The sequence below is a fragment of the Rhipicephalus microplus genome, chromosome 6 (genome assembly GCF_043290135.1).
Source record: "Rhipicephalus microplus isolate Deutch F79 chromosome 6, USDA_Rmic, whole genome shotgun sequence".
Lineage (NCBI taxonomy): Eukaryota > Metazoa > Arthropoda > Arachnida > Ixodida > Ixodidae > Rhipicephalus > Rhipicephalus microplus.
The window spans coordinates 31829187-31853100 of NC_134705.1; the positions used below are offsets into that span (position 1 = coordinate 31829187).

Sequence of the window (23914 nt, forward strand, 5' to 3'; positions counted from 1 at the left end):
CAAGGGAACGCGCACTAGATGCACTGACAACGGCAAGTGTTATCACGTCATCAATTCAGCAACTGTACAGACAACACGATCGGTCGTGCGCCTCCTACGGTTGCATTCCGTCATGCGGCCGACGCAGCGTCCGGCCACAGTGTCCGTGTTCCGCGTGAAACTCACCGGCGTCAGCATTCTGCGACTGTGGTAAATTTGAGCACGGTGCAAGTGACACTTGAATGTGGTTGCTGTTACGTTGAGATTACATGCAATGCTGGTGGAGAGTGTATGAAGCAGGAACAGAAAAGGTGTTTTAATACGCACATGCAAGTTCTTACTGTACACACACAACACGAAACTACGTATGTGCACCTTTCCTTCCGCCGTGTTCGCAAGCAACGAAGCTGTAAGCGACGGCACGGTCTGATTACTACGAGTGGCCGCACCGGATGCACGATCAGATTACTACGAGCGGGCTCGCGGTATACGAGTGCGGCGCGTACTCGGAGTCGGCTTTAGCCCTAGCTCCGCTGACAGCGAGACTGCGGGCAGGAACGACGCGCAAGTGCACTCTTGGCGACGTGCTTCTTCGCAAGGAGTGTAGCACATCACTCGCTAGCTCCTCTGAATCACGTATGAGCATTTTACGCATCGGCAGCGGACAACAGAGTCAAGCTCGTCCCCCGCCCCCTCCCTTCACTGCCAAAGATTGCACGGAACAGCGGCTAGCAGTTTTGCGCGTCGTCATTCGAAAATGCGATGCCAAGCGCAGTGCGCGGCGATTTTTTGTCATCGTAGTAACACATTTCGCCCATCCTCACCAAACGGCACCGGCAAGTGCATTACGCGCCGGCTGCACTGTCCACACGGCCGCGCTCCCCACAGTCATATGAAGCTTTTCAATAAGCTTTTGTGATGCGATTCAGATGTGCTTGGAGCCGTGCTTGATATAGCCACGAACGTTTATGAATGTTCAAAGGTTAATGAATTGCTGTAGATTAGAGTTTCCGCAATTTGCTGTAGGATGATGCGTTTCACGGTTAGAGCGGCAAAAGAGCATGTATGAATCAGGGGCACGAATTTTTATATGCCCGTTTTGCATCATTAATTATACTGCTAAAAATTCCTGTGCCACCAGTCTTCTGCCTATAAATTTGTTATTTGGAAAGAAGGCTAGGCCGTCATGGTGTGATCCATTATTCTGATGCAATAAACCTCTCTCCAAATAAAGAAAAGTTCAGTGAATATTTGTGATCAAGTACTTACTTACGCTAATTACAACCTCAGCACAAAAAGTATGTGTAACAATTTCAGTATATGGTTTTATTCAATTAAAATCTTCTCTGTCATACCTATCACACCACCTCTTCATACAAAGACCTTGGTTTGAAATCCATACTTGTTCTTTGTAAATCATTAAAAGGAGTAAATCATGAAAAGAAGTCAAATATCACAAGACAAACCTGAGATCACAATTTTTAGGTGTCTTAGAGACGTAAAGAAAACTTGAAACTTTAAACGCAGCTTTCTCAATACTGTTTTTTTGACATTATGCTCAGCCCCTCCACATGGTTCAATGAAGAAATAATTTGTCTCTCGTAAAGTATTTGTGGTGTCGCTTCAAAATTTTTATGGAACACCGTGAGGTCATTTTTAGTGTCTGTGCCAATTTTCATCAATATCCAACGAGAAACAAAAAAAGTTCATTGAAAAAGCCTGTCGAAAACTTCGACAGGCTTTTTCTCACAGGTGTGTTCTGGACATTGTGCATTTCTCGTGAAAAGAGTAGCATGGAAATGACGGGACCGATTTTGATTCTGTTTTTTTTTTCCTGAATCCCTGAACACTGCTTGTGGGTACAGCAACCTTCAATTTCTGTTTTATGGCCCTGTTTTTTTTTCTAGACGATGATTTGTTCATGCTACTGTTTCTGACAATGTGTGTCGGCAGCCATGATAATCTCTAAAAAAAAAAGAACTTATTAAAAAATTCTGAGAGTGCCATACCCTGTAGCTTTCTTTTGAGTAAAGGTCAACACCATTCGCAGCTTCCTGGCATATTTTGTTACAGCGCTAGGCTTTCCACAAGCAGACCATGTAATTGGACCATGTAGCATTATGTAACTTGAGAACTACTGAAGGTATCATGATGAAACTGCATATTTCCCTATTCGAGATACTTATGAGTATGCATGCCAAATTTCATTGCTGTAGGTCAACAAATAAAAAAGTTTTTGTTTCAACACAACTTCCCCCCTTAATAAATGAAAAATTGAGCAAACTCTTTATCAGGTAAGTAGGTGCCGGAGCCTGCAGGTTTCGGGCATAATGTACTGCTTTTTTTTTTCCGGAGTAACAGACAGGTTGGCAATTTGTGAAGGTCAAAATGACATGTAGTGATTCATGAAACACACGAGAAGAGCACTAATTGGTTTCCTATGAGGGAACACTGCTCAGCGACTTATAATGCATGTGCTACAACGAATACAAAAGGAGCAAAATGAATATAGGAGATGCGATTTTCTTTGTTCTCTTCTTGGAAGACCCAAAAAAATGCGAGTGGGGTGAGTGGGGTGGAGAGCAGTGCTGAAGTCTCGTGTTCGTGGACCAATCTTTATCTTCACACCAGCCTATGCTTTTTTCACTTTAAAGGAGTACTGAAACAAAGCTTTGAAGGCGAGATAACCCGGCAGATTTATGTAGACACAAACATCTACGAAATATCAATAAACTGTGAGCCCCATAACGTACTTAAAATCAATTTTGAATTGCGTGTCGCCCTACAGCATGCTAAACATGCCTTCGTTTTTCGGGTAAACAACCAATTGCCGCTGCGTCACAAGTTCTGTGTTGGCTGAAGCCCTTGGAAGTGCTCTCTCCTGACAGACCATTTCAACAGAAAGAGGGGGCAGACTTGCACAAGAATACAAAAGCTGGTGTTCGTTTCAGCAGTGTTTTTTGAGGCGGTCACGTATATTTACAGTGCCTGAGAGGAGATCATAGCAGCGTCCACAAAACCTTCATTGAAAAGACTTGTCAACATGGTGATTCACATGTACGTGGTTTTGTGCATTCACCTATCCAGTTATCTTTGCACGAAAACCCAGTTTTCCTTTCTTCCATGTGAATAACCCCTCTGGGTCCCGCCTCACTCAGTGCTCTGTGGAACCGAAACTTTTACTGAGCACAATGATATTGTCTCCAAATAATTAACATTATGCGCTAGCGTAAATGAGCTTTCGGGCCATAATAAGAAAGTCATTAGGTACCAGTAGCAAAAAAAAGCAACATTTTCGGTATTAGTGCTCCTTTGCGTCCAAGAAAAGGGGCTGTTTATGGGGCACAGCTGTCTTATGTTCACTGACAATCAGTTACTCCAAGCCTCCCCTAAAAAAGCAACCCCATACGTACATATGGTCATTCCCATGAGCAAAAATGTTCGAAATTGCCTTTCTCGGGCAAGAATAAAGAAATCTGAACAAAAGAGAAAACTACAACCAAAATAACTAATCATCCAATCACCACAGTGGCAGAAGGGAAAAAATAATCCATGACCTCAGCACGAGTGGTTATATACAAAGTCGTTTATTCGCAAATGGTTATATACAAAGGCATTTTTTTGCAGAGCCCTCCGTATAAGAAAAGAAGAGGGCAAACGTGACACCAACGGCGCCGCAAAAACGCCGCGTGTCGATCCCCTACATCGTGGGCGCCAACAAAGTTAAAAAGCCAGGAGAAGTCTACATTGCCGACAACCCTTCCACCACCATCGGCAGTTTTATCCACCGTCCCAAAGACCTTGCACCTCCGGAAAAACTGCAGGGTGTCATGTACAGAATCATGTGCGCGGGCTAAACTGAGTACTTCCATGAAAGAAATTAACAGAGAACAGAGCGCAGAGGCAGAACACTGCAAGCAGTTCGACCACCATACCAGTCTTGACAACGTGGTGATCTTGGAAACAGAAAGGAAGCTTTGCCGACGGCTTCCTTTTGAATCCTGGCGCATTCAGCAGACGGTGGGAAACATCAACCCATGAAGCAAGAATATTTATGGAGGAGAAACTCCCAGGCTGCAGCAGCCGGACGACGCGATAGCGTCACAGAGGAACGGGGTTTACGCCGAAGGTCGCCAGATGACGTTTTCGGTATACAGTAAAACCCGTTTAAAACAAACTTGAAAGTGCCACGATAAATGGTCGTTATACAGTTGAACCTGCTTATACGAACCTCCATATAATGAATTCCTCAATATAACAAAGTTTTTCTATTTCCACCCGGTACTACATAGAAGCAAATGCATTTGCGACCTCTATGTAGCGAAGTAACAGCGGGAGACAACCTTGATATAACGAATTTTCCCCACGGACGATCTAATAATTTTGCTTCGCATTGTGGTATTTTGGTACAAGCCCACAAAGCGCGAACCGTCGGCGGCGGGCCCTATAGGCCTACACCCCACGAGCCGGCATTGCTGCCGTCCTCACCACCGCAGGTGCATGAGCAATGGCGAGAACAAAAAAAAAAAAAAAAAAAAAAAAAAGAGAGAAAACTGCTTTTGCGTGTTGACAGTGCCACACTTTTAGTTAGTTTCACGTATGTGGGGCCGCACTGCATATGGAGGGCGCTTTGCCGAATAGTTTTCGCGGTATCCGTGTCCCAGTCGATCGTGTTTCGTTTTCGACGCCGTGCATGCGTGCATAGTTTCACTGCGCGCGCATGGTGTGGCCCCTAACGACGTTCAGCTTTGATTTTTTTTTTTATTGCGTTAGCAATTAGATGGACAATTTCAGCTGGTTTTTTGCCACCACTGCCATCATTCACCGTATATGTATATGTATCTATATACATAAAAAAACTCAAGAAAAAAAAAAAAAGCCGCCTGTGCTCGGCGCCCAGCTCGTCACGATGCGTCCACGCATGCCTATCCCGCACACGCGCTTATTTCCCAGGGGTACTTTGGTCCACGAATGGGGGGGGGGGGGGGGGGTATGATGCTTGTGCGCATGCACCACCACATGGGATCTTCTTCAATCCCATGTGGTGGTGGTGTGCACGATCACTGTCCCGAGAACTGATGCAGAACTCCGCGAGGGCTTCGGCGGCCTCCTGCACAGTGCGATGTCACGTCGGCTCATCTTGAATGTCATCTTCAAAACAGTGATTCTGATCCTCTTCAAGTACTTCAGATAATATGTCATCGGTCAGAAAACAAGCAATGGCTACACCATCATCAATGCGCACAAGCACAGCCGGAGAACGTAACAACGGTTTTTTTGTCAAAGCGCCAACTCGCCCAACAGTCAACTCTCTTGATGTACCCGAGCTGCACAGGCTGTGCGCTACTCTCTTAATGTACCCGAGCTGCAGAGGCTATGCGCCAAGTCACCACACAAAGAAATCGGCAGTGTAGGCGTCGCGGCCAACTGGGATAGTAGAGGCTGCGCAAACTGTCCAGTCATCCACGCATGCGACGCCATGTGCGGCATATTTTGCAGACACTGGATGCACCAGCGGCCCAAGCGCTTCCGCCGAGTGGTGACTAGCGCCACCTGGCCACTTCCCCCCTAATTCACTATCATCATGATCATATTCTACTGCTGTTCGTTCGGTTTTGGTTTCTCCGAAACTTCGGTTCTGCAGTTTGTTATGGGGGCAGAGCTTGAACTGCATGCTTTCGGTAACTTGAATCGGTTACGGAAAGCATGGAGCCCTGATATTTCTCTCTGGAATCATCGGAGTTAACCGATGCCCTATAGATCCCTTCGAACTAACGCGACTTTGACACCATTGAAATATACACAGCTTTGCTAGGACCGCGCCGCGTGTCTGATTTAACTGAATTTCAGTGTTAACGAGATCCAGATAAACTAGCTTTTACTGTAACAACTGAGGCACTTGTTAGTTCACACTCATATCTGTACCTGTGATTACGTATAGTGTCTCGTATTTGTTTAAACAGCACGTTAAATGTCGAGCGGTAAACGTCGTTAGTTTCCTCTCGTCCTGTGTATGTTGTTATCATGCATCATTTGTGCGTGAGAAGCACGGCTGCAAGTTTCGATCTGCTTGCTGTTCTCAGCGTTACGTTCAAAGTTTTTGCTGTCTCATCCATTGCTTTGCCCTTGCGGCAAAACTGTGACTTTTCTTAATTTCGGACAACCGTGTCGTCAGTACTGAAGGGATGTCAGATTAGGCGTTGATGGAAACTCTCAGAGATCACGGTGACGACAGATCTTCGGAGGTCGACTCGTCACATGCTTCCGTCATGCACCGCGCTGCGAGTTCACAGGCTGGTAGCGTTCGCGATTAGCCGATTAGTTCTGGAAACAAGAGGGCGCGTTGAATGCAATGCAATGAGCGCAATAGCAAAAACTTGTTATGTTATAGAAGTAAGGCTGGCAGCCAACTCTTTTGGATCCAATATCGTGGAACTCCTACAAACGCTGGTGTGAGCAAATACGGTCGCTCCAGGGAGAAGAGCTCTTTTCACACAGTCCCTTCGGATTGAAACTGCACTGATACTCGCCGAGATAGCAAGCGCGTCAGTGAACACAACTGCCCTTAAAATCCAAGTTCATTACTGCTGCTCGAGCGACCCCCCCCCCCCCCCCTCATCCTCATCGCGTTGTTTCATGTTAGTTCAATAGAGGTGGTTAACTTTCCGTTTGAGCATTCGTCGGCAGTTCTAACATGCGAGAGATGTTATCTTATGCCCTTTCCAGGGGATAGGGATGGGCCGATTAATTTTATCTCTGCTTCAGTAGGCTTGTGTGCTTTTACCCTCTCGTGAAAGTTACGATGCGCGAGGGGGGGGGGGGGGGGCATGTTATCAATTTGGACTTGTTACGAAAAATGGCGGCGACGACAAAAACCTGCCGAGAGTGTCCATATGATTGATATCCCAATATTAATGCAGTTTCTTACTGTAAAATAAGTGTTTTAGCTTAGCTCTGCCTTCAGCCCCCTTTTCTTCAATTTGCACGTTTACTTTCCAAATTTTCGTATAGAACCTGCATATAACAAAATTCTCTTTATAACAAATTTTTCCGGAAATTTATCGTTATATTCAGGTTAAACCATATCAGTAGTTCGTTGTATATGAACCCGCCCAAAAAAACGTCCATTTAGTGGCCAAACCATTTTTTTGTTTCTGTGTATTTTCATTTATAAGTGCGAACAACCCCTTCGCTAAATAGTTAGGCCTTTTTTCGTGTTAAACAACACTTGTTTGCTCCCGACGAAATTCAGCCGCATTCGCAATGAACTTGCGCTGTTACACTGAAGCGTGGTACTGCCACGTCGAACCAATCATCCCTGACTATCTGCATGCAGCACATCTCTCATTCGACTCTCGCCGTCGCATGCCAGTTCGCTTGCAGTCCAATGTATGCAGGCGTTTGTGCTTTCTTCATGCATGCTTCACTTGGGTAGTGACGCCTGCCAGCTAGCCTCGGTGGCGGCGCATGAGAGATGAACAGGCCTCTTGGCGCGTGGCAGTTGGCGCGAACGATTGTCTCTTGCGGTGGATCCGCGGTGCACGGCACCGCAGGCTGTCTGCCATGGGCTCTTATGGTGAGTCAAGCATTGGCGACGCCTCCTTGTGTTTGCTGTTGTTTTGTGTAGTGGAATATTGTGTAAGCTTACCTTAGCGTGTTGACCACAACTGATGTATAATAATTCAGCTGGCGATATTGCCGTTATAAAAGTAGTTAAATGAATCTGTGTTACTTTGTCCGTTCACTCCAACAACCTGGCACTCTCCATAGCGAGACCCCACAAGTTTCACGACAGAGGGCGTGTCGATGCTGTGCCCGATTTCGTGATGTTTTCAGAACGCCCAGGCAAGCGTGGTATTGCCTCAAGTTATTCTAGCTCCATGCATCAACCGCACCACGGGGACACTGCCCTCCCTCTATTTCCAGGCCTTGCGATTAGTCGCGGCCAACTTAGCACGAGCCGCACATATCAGGCCTTCTCACCCGCAAAGAAAAAGCCAATCAAGCTTCAAAACATTACGTTTCTTGAAATAAATATTGGTTGGAGTTTTCTGTTTTATACATTCTTCTGTTATGCTAACCAAGCATGATTCTGGCAAATGTTCTCCTTTGCAAGAATACAGATATCTATGTTACACGCCTTAAACCTGGAGAGGAGTTCGTTGCTGCGTTTTGTACTCTGCCTGCATTCCTTGGGGCGCAAAAAGAGCGCGAAAGCTCTGGTATAAGAAACTTAAGCCTGGAAAATGCCCGTGTCATCAAGCTTTTTGCAGTGTGGACTGGGTCAACACAATGACGGGTGAAAAACTACTGAAAGTGCTTTCGCGTGTCAAACCTGACTACGAATGGAAAGAAGTGTGAATAAAAAAGAAAAGAAGAATACAAAAAAAAAACGGGCGCTGTTAAGTTGTGTCAGTACGGAGTCCTGAACTGTAAACGTACTGAGAAAACATTTACAAGCTCCTCGAATTCTCAGGAGCTAAGAGAAATTTTCGACCGCATTACAGCTTGAAGAAAGTTGTTTTTGCCAGTGATGAAGCGCCACGTATAGCATGAACAGTGCGTTTCTGCCCCGCTTCCTCCATGGAAGCCGCTCGAAAAGCTTTCAACGTATCACAGGGCAGAAAATATGACAAAAGCTGATAGTCTGTGTGCTGCCAAAGCCACAATAATTGCGGGGCGACGGCACAGAGCTCTACGCAGCAAGGAGCGGGCGACATTCTGCCAGCGCGTCACTACTCTATTGCAGTGAAGCACATTTTCTTTTCCGCAGGAGCACATTTCACTTGATCACGACGGAATATTTTTTCATTTAATTTAATATTTTAATTATTTAATTTTTTATTTCATTTAATTTTATTTATTTCTCGAGGCTTCGGCCTGCCTCGGGAATGCAGGCCCAAGCCTTGACTGTCCACGAGCACAGCATCGCTGGTGAGGCCCGTTTCAGCCATCCAGCAGGGGTCACTTCTGGTTCTCAGGACCTCATCCACTTCGCATACAGGTGTTTGACATAGTCCTTACATAGCTTATTAAGGCACACATCAAGAAACTGCAGCTGTGATGTCAACCCTCCCGGGACGACGACGAGCTCTATGCGGAAGTAGCGCGCAGTAGCTTTACGGATCCAGTCAAGTGACACAGAAACCCGGCGAGGACAAGCATCGAAGGGAGCCCCAGCAATGCTCCAGGCCGTCTACACCACAAGGAGTTAATGCAGTAGAGCACTAGCGATTCGACCATCTACCCCTTGTCCTGGCAGTGGACGACATTTCTTTGGAACCTCTCTCCCCTTCGGCAGCATCTTTCGTATGAACACCATGCAGAGTAGTAGCTTGCGACCGTCTGCAGTGCAGGACAATATTACCGTCACTCGCGTTTTTTCGTTCCCACGGTAACTTACCTGGAGCCTCCGATCCACCGTCAGTGCCAAGGGCATATCCAGGTAGACTAGCGTTTGATTACCATTGCAGATCTGGCCCTGCTAAAAAGGAACAGCCTTTCACAACGCAATTACATTCTTTTGAAACTTCACAAGATCCTCTTCATAGCTCTTTGGTAGCTTCTGCGGGATCGACGTACGCCAACGTAGAGAGGACCAAACACGGCGCATGAAGAGAGACACCCAATGCTTGCTCGCTTTTGAAATCCTCCAGCTAAATGCCTTTGTCTCGTGCAATCTCCCTTGCCTTCACTTGTAGCAGCTCGCTGCTCCCGAACAAAGCCTGCAAGTTCTCGTTCCACATTAAAAAAAAAAACGCTCCATTTTTTCGGTCCCCGGAAACTTTTCCACTGGCTGCTGCAAGCAAAGAGGGTGTCCTTCGGCTTCCGCCAATCGAAAATGCTCCGTTCCTTGACTCCGAACTGTCACTCCGTGGTACAGTTACCAATGGTTTCGGCGGCAGCGATAACTTTCCTTTTAAAAGCAGCCGAGTCCTGCCTGCGTGGTGCTGACATGACGTAAAATCACATGGAGCAAGATCGTGGCTGTCGTTAGAGGCGCCAAGTTGAAGCAATGGTCACTGACCACTGTTGCACGCGTGGGTCTGTAAGACTAACGCCTGCTATCACCGCTAACACAATCTAGCACCTAGCGCAAAAGCGTGCAAATACTCGATGATGATGATAGCACATCGCCATGCCGAAACCCAAACTTAATTTCGGTCGAAAATTCTTGGAACCTACATATAGTATGGGGCCGCAATTTCGTACCCTAAAATCTAGAGATAAAAAACCCCAGGCAGTGCAGGATTTTACAGTACTTTTGTTTCCACTGTTCAGATCATACTGGAGTTATTATTTTTGACAGGAGAGTGTAGATCAGAGCCAACATTATTTTGAGGGACCAGATTCAACGCCAAGTGCCATGGTCATCTCGAGAAATGTTCGCAGCGATCATTGTAGTAAAAAAATTGATGCTGCGTTTGAATTCGGGATTACTCGGGCTTTTCAGATGGGCCAAGTACAGTGTCGACCACTACGTAGCCGCTTATAGTGCAGGAACAGTTATAATGTGGTCTTTTTCAACTCCTGTTAACCCTCCCATAGAGACCCATATATATGCGTACTGCTTATTGTGCTGTCCCTCTATATAAAAGGCCAGTTATAACCCAGTTGCCGGGAAATCGTTGTGATAAACACAGTGGTGAATGTGCGTCTGAAAGAAGACACGTTGGGTGCACTGCAGGGGAGCAAGCGTCGAGGTCTTTACAGAGGAGGAAGGGACAATGCGGGAACGAATGCGAGGCAGAAGCAGAAAAAAGAAAAAAAAAGACTACGGCACACTACGCGCACTGGCCAAGTAAGGGAGAAGGGCTGTTGCGCAGGAAGCTTTTGCATCGGCGCTTATACGGCTACAGTGTACTAGCGTTGCTAGCGTGGCTTCGACCACTTGCTGCAGGCTGTACACAGCTCAACATGGCATGTGCGATCCCTTTCTCATCAACTACGCATAAGAATTTCTTGTCGGGAAAAGCGTCGTCGTTATCAAGCTTGGTACAGATATCCTGTTAGCTACCTGGTCCGTAATCTTGAAAGCTTTTACGGCTTTTTAACAAGAACTTTTGCCTTTGCTGTCAGTGCACGATCTTACGTAAGCTTTTGCGAGTTTTCATCGCCGATCTCTCAGCTGCGAATGCTAACTTCGTATCATGCACGCTGTTTTTTGTTCAGTACTTAAGTGTGATCTTTTCAATGCCCAATCTTCATGTCTTAGATAAAACTTCCCGCGACAGCACACCAAACGGCAGGCTTTGCCTAATCAGCGTTGCTTGCATTTCGATAGTCAACAAAACTCTTTGCGGTGGCTGCTCTTGATGGGAAGGAATACATATCATTAATAAAAATGAGGGTAGCATGTGTAGCACTCGAGTGGTGGTTCATGATTCCATAGCGATGTCATGAAATCGGGGGCCTGCCCATTAAATCGAATGATTGGCATCTTCCAGCGCATGAAATTTCGGAAGTACAGCGGACTCCCAATATATGAAACTTGCTTAAATGAAAATGCCTCATTAGAACTAAATGGGCTCGTATGGCTGGATTTCTATGTGTTGTGCAGTAAAATTTATTGGCTAATCGAAACAGTGCTTATTGGTCACCTATGGTTAAACGACACTAACTCTGAACACAGCATAGACTCGCTCATGCCTAAAGTAGTCTCACAACCATGGCAACACCTGAGATCGAGACAAGCCAATCCAGTAGCCATTCTCTCTTGTGGCTGTGGGAGCCAAGTCGGCAAGACAATTGCGCGTTAGGCCTAATCGTGCGGCGAAATGCGGTGGATCACGGTGTTATTTCAGCCTGATGAAAAGGAAGCAGCCACACCATACACTTTCGCTTGAAAAAAAGCTACAAATTCTTCAGGAGCTCAATCGAAGCGGCCTGCCCAAAATAAAGGTGGCGAAAAAATACACCCCGAAATCGACTCTATCGCGGATCTGGAAAGACGGAGAAAAGATTGAAGGCACAGTTAAGAACGGGACCTTTACATCTAAACGGATGCGGACGACGCCTTACGAACAGCTAGAAAAGCAGAAAGCTCGAGAGATCGCCATGCAAATGGGTGTTCAGAACTTTGTCCTAAGCGACGGATGGCTCAACCGCTTCAAAACACGCCATGGCCAAGTCTTCAAGCAATCTCAGGTGAGAGTGGTGCAGTCAACAGGGACATTTGCACCGACTGGCAACAGGGGTGGTTTAAGGAAATTTTGATGAGCTTTGAGCCTCGAGACGTCTTCATCGTCGACGAGATGGGTCTTTTTTAAAAGGCGCTTCTATCAAAGACTCTCACCTTCAAAGGCGAAGCCTGTAGTAGAGAAAAACGCAGTAAAGATCCCATCACTGTGCTGGTGGGTGCAAACATGGCAGGAGATGAAAAATTGAAGCTGTTGGTAATAGGAAAATCAAGGCACCCACGTTGTTTCAAAGGCGTTCAACACCTTCCCGTTGCGTACCATGGGAACGGAGAAGCGTGGATGACCATGGCCATTTTTGAAAACTGGCTTCGGGAGGAGGACGCAAGATACACGAGGCAAGGCAGGAAGGTCGTCTTCATAGTGGATAATTGCCCAGCCCACAGTCAGGTTCAAATACTCCGAGCCATAACCCTGGAGTTCTTGCCACCCAATGCAACGGCAGTCGTCTAGCCAATAGATCAAGGGGTTATTCAGAATGTGAAAGTTCATTACCGCAGACATTGCTCCATCAAATGCTGCTTAGAGCAGGCAGCGGGAGATGCTACAGCATAGACTTATTGGCAGCCATCCACATTTTGGCTTGTGCCTAGGAGCAAGTGAAGGCAACAATACACAGATGCTTCCATCATGCTGGCTTTCAAGCGCAAGAAAGCAGTACCTGAAAAAGAAGAAAGCCCTGCTGATGCCGACACTTACGCAGTATTCAGTAAGGTCGTACCCTCTGCCCTTTTCATGCTGCAGGACTATTGATGAAAATGTTCGTACCTGTCGTGAAGAGATTGTCGAAGAAATTATTGCCGAAGTGCAAGATGAGGATCAACCTTTCAGCGATGAATGTTACGACAATACTGCCAGTGCTGTGGTGCCCCCAGACCGATCAGCTAAAGAGGCTGTTGAACTTTTGCAGCACTATTTTGAGCATGAGGCTTGTCCAGAATTTCTAGCTAGTTTGTCAGGCATGGGTGCCTACTTTGTGAAAAAAAAAAAAAAACAACTCAAGCTTGCCGAACAAGCCACTCTTCCCTCCTTTTTTTTTCTCCTAATCATCCTCATGAGTAAGGTGAGGTTTGTGCAATATGAATAAAGGTCTTGGTTCACTAAGTAAGTGTACTTTGCTGAAACGAAACTTGCTGAATGAAACAGTTTTATGGATCCCCTTCGTGTTCTGTTTAAGAGGAGTCGGCTGTAATTCGACATAGTTTCTGTGTAACGCACATAACTGAGGCGGTCTGAGAAATTCAGTAAAACTTCATTAATTCGAAGCCACTAGGACCATGAAAAATCTTCGATTTAAGAGGGTTTTCGAACTAACAGAACATAAAAAAGTGCAATGCTAGGAACTTGAATATTCAAACTAATCAGGGCTGGTCGGTTCTTTGCTGTGCTGGCTAGTTTGTGGCATCGACGGTTACGTTTTCCAGCAATACCTGGTCAAAATTTTGCTGCAAACAAGGGGGAATTCGTTCTGAACCTAACTGCTGTCATCGGAAAAAAAAAAAAAAACCCAATCAACTGTAATGTGCACCTGCAGAAAACAAGACATCTTCACTGCAACACAGTAGTGATACGTGGGCAGCATGTCGCCTGCACATCGCTGCATCAGCACGTCATGTCCCATTCTTTCTCGCAAAATAAAGAGTTTATTATTGAACAGTGTGATGAAATTGGCGACGTGTTTTCGCCGGAAAACATCACCATTGAAGCTTTCGACCCGAGTTTGCAAAGTAGGCATTGCGGGCAAGAACTCTGCCAGCTGTGCAATTGCAGGAATCGCTGCAGCAGCCGGCACTTGGAGGTTTGCATACATCGCGAATTTCTCCATACTGACCTTTATTAGTTTCTTTAAATTCGCAGAAAGAATGGATAAATCGTGACGCGCTGACATTGCGAGAAGCATGCGACATGCTGCCCGCACGTCACTGCTGTACTGCAGTGAAGCATGGCTTGTTTTCCACAGGTGCATATTTTAGCTGAACACGAGACTTTTAATATTATATATATATATATATATTGTTACGTTACAACATAACTGTAACCTGTAGATAATGGCACACAAGGACGTCAAACTGATTCAAACAACGGCAATACAACTTCAACGTTTTTCTCTGTACGCGCATCTTCGTCCTCTTCTGAACAGCCACACATACAAGCCTGCCAGCATATATGGAAATAATACTTTCAGAACTTGTACTAGTGGCATTACCCCCTTTCCCAAAGAACATCGTCCCGATGTCACAACATAATTACCAGATGAAAAGACATACGATAAGCAGTACACAAGGGGGTGCTCACAATCACTGTAAGTCTACTCAAGGAAGTTAAACGAATAGTCGGCGTTGGTAAAATGGTTTCATCCTCGAAACATGGACGATGTGTGGCTGTTGTGAACGGCGGGATTTACGAGCCATGTCCTCGTCAAGAACCTTGTAGCTTACTTCGCTGAGACGGCGGAGAACTCTACAGGGAGCAAAATAGCGGCGTAACAACTTTTCCGACCGGCCCCGTTGTCGAATGGGAGTCCACAATCATACTCGTTCTCCGGGTTGGTAAGAGACGTCGCGACGACAAGCGTTGTACCGAAGCGAGTCGATGCATTGTTGCTTGTGGATTCGTTCGACTGCAAGCTTACGAGCTGCGTCTGCCAGTCTGATAAATTCGTTCGTCTTGACGCTACTCTGGCGTCTGTCTGGTAGAAGCATGGCATCCAGCATTGTAGTGACCTCCCTGCCGTGAAGCAACCGGAATGGTGTGAATCCAGTTGTTTCTTGCACAGCGGTGTTGTAAGCGAACGTGACGTAAGGGAGGATGTCATCCCAGTTTTTGTGGTCTTGGTCAACGTACATGGATAGCATGTCGCCGATCGTCTTGCTTAGTTGCTCTGTAAGGCCGTTGCTTTGTGGGTGGTATACAGTAGTTTTTCGATGTACTGTGCCGCTAAGCTGCATGACTTCTTGTATCATCCGGGCGGTAAAAGCTGTGCCGCGATCAGTTATGACAACTGCTGGTGCTCCATGTCGGAGGACGATGTTCTTCATAAAAAAGTGGGCAGTCTCAATGGCGGTGCCACGTTGTAATGCCTTCGTTTCGCAGTAGCGCGTCATGTAATCAGTAGTGACTACAATCCAGCGGTTGCCGTCACGAGACTTGGAAAAGGTCCGAGTAGATCCATGCCAATTTGTTGGAACGGTTGTGTCGGAGGAGTGACGGGCTTCAAAAAGCCGGCTGGGCGCTGATGTGGTGCTTTACGGCGCTCGCACTCGTGACACGTCTTCACGTAATGCTTCACGTCTCGATTGAGCTTAGGCCAATAATAGTGTTGGCAAATCCGGGCCAAGGCACGTGTGAATCCTAAGTGGCCTGAGGAAGGCTCATTGTGACAGGCGGACAAGACAACGGCTCGTAACACTGGCGGGACGACGAGCAGTTACTCAGTCCCGTCAGGGTCGAAGTTTCTTTTATAGAGGATATTTCTGCGAACTCAGAACGATGATGGCGAGTGGGCGAATGCTGGTGGTGGATGCGGCGTACGGCCTTCAAGAAATTCGATGAATTGTCGAAGCTCTGAATCGTTCTTCTGCTGTTCAGCCAAGTCGTATACACTAACGGCGCAGAGAAAACGGCCGTCCAGATCGTGATCACCTGATGCTGTCTTAAGAGGAGCTCGGAAAAGGCAGTCCGCGTCAGTATGATTCCGGCCAGACTTGTACACGACTGTCAAATCGAACTCCTGAAGGCGTAAGCTCCACCTGGCCAGACGTCCGGAAGGGTCTTTAAGGTTCGCCGACCAGCAGAGCGCATGATGATCGGTAACAACTCTGAACGGGCGACCATACAGGTACGGTCTGAATTTAGCTATTTCCCAGACAACAGCTAGGCACTCCTTTTCAGTGGTTGTGTAATTCGCTTCCGCAGATGATTAAATCCGGCTCGCATAAGCGATTGGGCATTCGACGCCGCCTTGCCACTGGACGAGGACTGCACCAAGGCCGATGTTACTGGCGTTTGTGTGTAGTTCAGTGTCGGCATATTCGTCGTAGTGTCCGAGTAAAGGCTCAGACTGGAAACGCTGCTCGAGCTTAGAGAAAGCGCGTGTTTGCTCAGGGCCCCACACGAAGGGAACATCTTCTTTTGTCAGACGAGTGAGGGGTACGGCAATGTTTGCGAAATTTTGCACAAAGCGTCTGTAGTATGCGTAGAGGCCTAAAAATCGACGCACATCACGTTTGTTGGCAGGTGGTGGAAAATCTGCGACAGCCAATGGTTTTGTCTGGGTCCAGCCGAATACCATCAGGGCTAACAAGGTGGCCGAGGAATATTAATTCGTTGTAACCAAAATGACATTTTTCTGGTTTCAGTGATAGGCCTGCCGTGCGAATTGCAGCAAACGCAGATTTAAGTAGCTGCAAGTGCTGCTCAAATGCTTGCGAGAAGACAATGACGTCGTCTAAGTAAACAAGGCATGCTTCCCACTTGAGACCGGAGAGCACTGTATCCATCATCCTCTGGAATGTCGCAGGGGCAGAACACAGACCGCAGCACCTTGAATTCGTACAGACCATCAGGCGTTATGAATGCTGTTTTCTCTTGGTCGCGTTCATCAACTTCGATCTGCCAGTAGCCACTGCGTAAATCCATAGAGGAGAAGTATCGGGCGCGTCAGAGGGGGTCTAGTGAGTCGTCGATGCGCGGAAGCGGATAAACGTCTTTCTTTGTGACTTTCTTGAGTTTGCGGTAATTGACGCAAAATCTGAGAGGGCCGCCCTGCTTCTTTACTAGTACGACGGGGGCGACCATGGACTGTTCGAGGGTTGGATTACGCCATCTTCGAGCATCTGCCTCACTTGAAAACGTATTGCCTCTTGTTCCTTTTGTGATACTCGGTAGGCGTGCTGACATATAGATAGCTCAGCATGGTCAGTGACAATGCGGTGCTTTACGGTTGGCGTTTGTTTCATCTTAGATGTAGACGCGAAACAGTCGCTAAACATGCGGAGGATACAGCGGATTTGCTATTTCTCACATACAAGCCTGGCAGCATCTATGGAAATAATACTTTCAGAACTTGTACTAGTGGCAATATATATTGTTACGGTTGAATTAAAGGGTAGGTGGATTTATTTACAGGGTGAGGATGAAGTTCGGCAGTCGCGGTAAAGATGGAGTCCTCAGGCCGCACCAGACAACGTCGTCTTCCTCTTCTACCTCCCCGCCACATACTACAGCCCGGCTCATACCGTAGCAATCCCCGGTTCACAGACGAAGCCCGCTGGGCGAGTTTATGTCACTGGAGGGATGAAACTTCTTGAGGCGAGCCACGTGCACCAACTGCGTTCGATTTGACCGACGAGAAGGTGTCGTCAAGCATGCCACAACGTACGTCAAGTCAGTCAAGCAACCTACTATGACTTAGGGGCCTGTGTACTGCGGTAAAAACTTCTGACGTAAACCAGGTTTTCGTTGGGGGGTCCACAACCACAGGAATTCACCTTTGCGGAATGAAATGGCGTCATGGCGTTGATCATATCGTTGCTTGGAGCGATCTTGTGATGCCAGTGTTCGCAAGCGAGCAATTTGGCGGGCTTCTTCAGCCCGGCACAATGTTTCGGCCACGGACTCATCGGTATGGAGCTTAAGGGGGGACGCGGCCTTTGAAAACTGAAAAATCGCGAAAAAGTCAATTTTTGGCAAACCACATATTCGGGCAGTATGTGTCATAAACTACCTTTTCTGTAAATATCAACGTCTAATTCGTCGCGAAACCATTTGAAATAAAGTTTAGAACATGCCGCGGCGGCCCTCGAGCGGCGCGCGAGCGCTCAAAATACCCCAACTTGGCGTGATCGCAGTTTCTCGACCGCTCGACGGAGCGCCGCCATTTTGGTGTTGTTTTGTTTGTGAATTCTTGCTCTTTCTTTCCCTGCCACCTGCGTCGCCGGCGGCAGCGCAGGAGAGGAGCAAGCCGCTTATGATTGGAGGGCTCACGAGAGCTTTCAAGTTTCCCGCGGCTGAGGCGCGCAGCTGGGATTGGGCGAAGCGCGCACTCCCCAAGGACGCGGGGGAGCCCGCGACTGCCATTGGCTGCTGCGCGCGATGACGTAGCGCTCTTGCGCATAATGCGGCCGATGTGGCCGCTCGTCTGCTGCTCCTCCGTCCGGCGTCTTTGTGTTCCGCTCGCTTCCGTGTATCGTTGCAGCCGTTCGCATACTCTCCACGTTTCAACTGTCTTCGAAACGATTTTCAACCGTCTTTACGAGACGATTTTCAACCGTCTATACGAGACCGTTGTTGTGTTCGCTCACGATGCGCCCAACGAAAAAGAAGACGCTACAATCGTTCGGTGCAAGGAAGCGAGCTATGAAGCTTGTCCGCGCGGCGAGGCTCTCTGCTCGCACATGCGCCGACGGTGATCGCGCCGACGGTACCTGTGGGGCAGCTTCTGCTTCATCTACGCAAGAGAGTGGTCGCATTGACGCGCCTAGCAACGGGACTCCTGCTCCGCCGGTGCAAGAATTTGTCGTTACAAGTGCGCCTGGTGTCTCGTGCTCATCGACAGTGGCTTCCGCATCTTCTCTTTCATCGGCCTCGAGTGCGATCGCGTCGTCAACTGTGCATTTGCGAACAAGTTTCCTGACGTGCGAGGAGAAAGAGGCGGCGGATCAACAACGCGCTGCTGTGCAAAGAGAACTTGGCGCTATGCCAGCGACGGAGCGGAAATTTCAGGCAATGGAGCGCGATCATGAAGCTGCCACCGCTACAAGTGAAGGCGAAAAATTTTTCCTTGTGCAAATGGATGCCCTAGACGACCTGCTATCTCGGACCCCGTGCCACCGGTGCACCGCGATTGGGATGAAGGTACGAGGAGGCACCCAACTTGGACTTGCTGCAAAGCTTGAGCCAGTATGCTTGCATTGTGGAGTAGTTTCAAGCTCATGGAGTTCATCTCGTCAGGATGACACAAAGGCCTTTGATGTGAATGTAAGAGCCATTATGGCAACAAAACAAATAGGCAAGGGACAAACAGCTCTCAACGACTTTTGGGCAGCGATGAACGTGTCCCATCGTGGCCTCCATCACAAGACCTTTTAGAAGCACCTGAAGAAATTCAGGGAACCGCAGACACAATGCATAGAAAATTTCTATGCAGAATCTGCTTCTGCTGTAAAAGCCACTTACAAAGAAATGGATCAATATTTCACCAGGGATATAACAGTTTGTTATGATGGAACATGGCACAAGCGTGGGCACACATCCCATATTGGAGTCGGGGCAATTATCGAATACCATACAGGCCTTATCTTGAACGCCGTTGTTCTGTCTAATCAGTGCCTTGGTTGCCAAGTAGGGCCAAAGCCTGGAGACGCAGACTATGCATGCTGGCTGGAGAATCATGTGTGCCAGAAAAACACCGACTCTAAATCAGGGAGAATGGAGGTTGAGGCAGCTATTATCCTCTTTTCACGCTCACTGTCGAAGCACAACCTCCGTTACACAACGCTCGTGTCTGATGGAGATAGTGCCACCTTCTCTGCCCTTGTACAAGAAAATGTTTATGGACTAGTCCCCATTTCAAAAGAGGAATGCCTGAACCACGTTCAGAAGAGGATGGGGACTGCACTTCGCAACCTTGTGCAGAAAAGTGACAAGGCTTTGGGAGGGAAGGGCAGGCTGACAAAGGCCCTCATCGACAAGTTGACAGATTATTATGGCTGGGCCCTACAGAACAATTCCGATGATGTGGCTGCAATGCGGCAGGCAGTGAAGGCATCGTACCACCATGTGACGTCGACGGATGAGGAGCCGCACCACGACTTGTGCCCAGAGGGTGCAGACTCCTGGTGTCGTCACAATGCCAGCAAGATTACCGGTGTTCCACCTCCGAAGCATTCGTACAAGCTGCCACGCTATGTTGCAGATGCACTTCTACCCATTTATGAGAGGCTCTCACAGGCTTCTCTTCTGCAACGCTGCCTGGGAGCAAAGACGCAGAATGCATCAGAGTCCTTTCACTCTGTGCTGTGGTCCCTCATGCCCAAAGAGCAGCATGCGTCACTGATTGCTGTGGAGACAGCACTGCATGATGCAGTGCTAAGATACAATGCTGGCTGCTACAGGGCCACCCAAGAGCTAGCTTCATCAGTGGGGCTAACACCTGGCCACCTGGCCATTCAACGGGCAGCCGAGAAAGATTCTCTGCGCTTGAAAAAGGCTAAGAAGCGATCCCTAGAGAAGATGGAAAGGCGGCAAAGAAAGAGAGTGCCAAAGGACACCTCCAGTTACGCTGCAGGTTCATTTTAGAACTGCCTATGTGCTCAAAACTTTCAAACGTCGTTTTCTCAAAATGACTTTTTTGGCTAGTGAGGCTGCTTATTCCAGCCATATCTCTGGAACCACTCATTGGATTTCCATAAGTCTTTTTTTATTATGTACATGAATAAATTTCTGAGGGTGTGACAAGCCCATTTTTTCAATATATTGTGTGTGTTATTTATTATATTTAATCAAAATTTGATTGATAATATCCTAATCACGAACACAAAGTTTGATGGTCTGCTAAAACTTTTCAGCAAGGAAATTCAAAAAAAGGGCTCTGTTACCCCCTGGAGTATCAATCTGGGAATCATCATAGTTAATTTCACAGTTCCAGCACCTTTTGAAAGTTCTCCAGGCCTGGAATAAGAGAACCATGTGCACTACCCTGATATTCTGCTGTAACTTGAAAACCAGTGAACATAACTTGATGAAATTTTGTAGTTCTTCTAATGATTTTGCTATAAGTCTATCCTGAAAATTTCATTAAGATATCTCAATAAACAAAAAAGTTGGTATCCGATGGTAGCCTCCCCCCTTAAATGGGAGGATCGTATCAAGGGAGCTGCGTGGTCATCGAGCGTAGAGCAGGTAAAAGGGCGTGAAGTCCGTGGTCTCGTGCTTCGCTGTATTGTATGCATAAGTAATAAATGGTAAGATCTCATCCTAGTTTTTGTGATTGGACGCGACGTACATTGCGAGCATGTTAGTAAGAGTTTGATTGGTACGCTTTACAATACCATTCATCTGGGGATGGTATGGTGTTGAATGTCTGAACTGTGAAGTGCAGAGGCGAAGCAATTCTGCCACAGCGTCCGCGCGATGAATTGGCAACCACGGTCACTAATGATTACTTGAGGTGGAACATGGCGAAGAACAAGGGAGCGTAACAAAAAGGCAGCGACGCCATCAGCTGTAGAATATGGTATCGCAGCGGTTTCGGCGTATCTGGTAAGGTGGTCGACGCACACTATTATCCAGCGGTTGTTGTTCGAAGATCGCGGAAACGGGCCCAATAGGTCGATGCCCACTTGCTCGAAAGGCGTAGTAGGCGGTTCTACGGGATGAAGAAGGCTGTGCGGTGAACTGGTAGGTCGTTTGTGACGCTGGCAGTTCTCGCAGCTCGAGACGTATTGTTTTGTAAAATCGCGCATTCGGGGCCAGTAAAAACGCTGCTGCACTCGATGCAGGGTGCGAATGAACCCAAGGTGTCCTGACGTTAGATCATCGTGCATAGTACGGAGAACGTCGCATCGAAGACTTTGAGGTACAACCAGTAAATAACGTGCGCCGGTTGCTGAGTAATTCGTTTTGCACAACAGTCCATCACAAATGCGAAAGCGACCACTGCCTTTGAGATTCCGAGCGTCAACGAACAATGGGTCTAAAGATAAATCATTCAATTGTTCTCGTTTGAAGATATTGGCGTCAGGAAACGTGTGAGAGACCGCAGCAAAACAGATGTCAAGGGTATCTGCACTGTCCTCCGTCGTGGTCATAGGTAGGCGAGAAAGGCAATCAGCATCCGAATGACGTCGTCCACTTCTGAACGAAATGCTGAAGTCAAATTCTTGAAGGCGTAAAGCCCATCGAGCAAGGCGGCCAGAAGGGTCTCGGAGGGTAACAAGCCAACATAATGAATGATGGTCTGTCACAATCGTGAATGAACGACCGTAGAGGTAACATCGAAACTTCTGAATGGCGAATACAGCCGCTAAACATTCTTGCTCTGTCACCGTATAATTCATTTCAGCCTTGCTTAGAGATCGACTCGTATAAGCAACAACATGCTCTGCATTATCATGGCGCTGAACAAGCACACCTCCGATGCCAATTCCACTTGTGTCACTGTGCACTTCTGTAGGAGCAGAAGGATCGAAATGACGAAAAATAGGCTCAGATGTTAGTAGAAATTTCAGTTCAAAAAAGGCGGCATCACAATCAGGTGTCCATTCGAATGGGCTGTCTTTTCGCAACAAGCTTGTCAGTGGGTGTACTACGTCCGCGAATCGGGGCACAAAGCGGCGAAAGTAGGAACATAGGCCCAAGAAGCTGCAAAGTTCCTTCAGTGTCTGGGGTGGTTTGAATGTACCGACTGCTTCGATTTTGCGGGGATGCGGCCTGACACCATCTTTGTCAACTAGGTGACCGAGGACTAAGGCTTGTCGTCCACCAAACTGGCACTTCTTGGAGTTCAAAATCAAGCCAGCCTTTCCGACACAGTCTAAAACAAGGCTTAAACGGATGTTGTGCTCTTCGAAGGTACGCCCAAAAATGACGACGTCATCCAGGTAGCATAAGCACACCTCCCATTTAAGACCACGAAGGACAGAGTCCATAAACCTTTCAAAAGTGCGGGGGCGTTGCAAAGCCCAAACGGCATCACATTGAATTGGTACAGTCCATCAGGCGTCACGAATGTGGTCTACTCCTTGTCTGAAGGGTGCATAGGCAGCTGCCAATATCCTGATTGTAGGTCTATTGAAGAAAAGTAGGAAGCCGAGTGTAAGCAGTCAATAACATAGTCAATTCTAGGCAGCGGATATACATCTTTTTTGGTCACGCTGTTGAGTCTTCTGTAATCATTGCAGAATCGCCAGGCACCATCTTTTTTCTTAACCAAGATGACCGGTGCTGTCCACGGGCTACACAACTCGTCAATAACACCCTTCTTCAGCATTTCATGAACCTGGTCGGCGATAACTTTTCGTTCTAATGACGACACTCGGTAAGGCTTTTGTCGGATCGGATGGGCAGTGCTGGTGTCAATCCTATGGTGAGCGCGAGAACATGGTAAAGGTAATGACCTCTCCTCTTGGCAAAAGTCAAACACAGAAGCATGTCGCCTCAACAGATGGCGTAATGTTTGCTGCTCGTGTGACCGCAAAGTGGCGCTAATCATGCGTAGGATCTGCGACTCGTAAGAGCAACTGTGCTTGCCAGAGACTGTACCTTTCTCGCTTTCATCGTTGTTAACGACCGCTACAGAACCTTCAGTGGGATCATCTAAGACGCCAAGCTTCATTCCTCGAGGGAGCACAACCGGCATTGGCGAACAGTTCAGTGCCCACAGAAAGGTTCCTCCTTCATTAACAGGTACCAAACTACGAGGGACGAGTATGCCTTTCTTAGCACATTGAACGATGGCAGGTTCAACGATGGCGTCAAAAGATGTGGCAGATTCTGGGGCGAACACCACAACTGACCTCATTGACCATGGCGGCACTGTCAGCTCATCGGAAACAATCAGAGCATCCTTCGCGGCCTCCGGCGCCTCATCGACGAGGCCAGGAACAACGTCAGCGCTGACGGAAAGTTCACCGCTTCCAGAGTCGACGAAAGCACCACATCCTTGGAGAAAGTCAAGACCGAGAATCACATTGTGGGTACAACAATGCAGCACAAGAAACTCTGTTGGGAACACCTTT

At 47.5% G+C, this 23914-nt stretch overlaps 2 protein-coding genes across 8 annotated transcripts in view; one reads left to right on the plus strand and one right to left on the minus strand.

Annotated features, from left to right (window-relative positions):
* Positions 1-23914, minus strand: part of LOC119167687 (G patch domain-containing protein 2) — a 341817-nt gene that overhangs the window by 69487 nt on the left and 248416 nt on the right. The gene's annotated exons all lie outside the window — the stretch shown is intronic.
* Positions 17863-21009, plus strand: LOC142765225 (uncharacterized). Its single transcript, XM_075865898.1, has one exon. The coding sequence runs from the start codon at positions 19359-19361 to the stop codon at positions 20472-20474; it is 1116 nt and encodes a 371-aa protein (XP_075722013.1). The 5' UTR covers positions 17863-19358; the 3' UTR covers positions 20475-21009.

Excerpts from the sequence above, each read along its gene's own strand:
- LOC142765225 (XM_075865898.1), top strand. The coding sequence starts at position 19,359 with ATGGATCAATATTTCACCAGGGATATAACAGTTTGTTATGATGGAACA.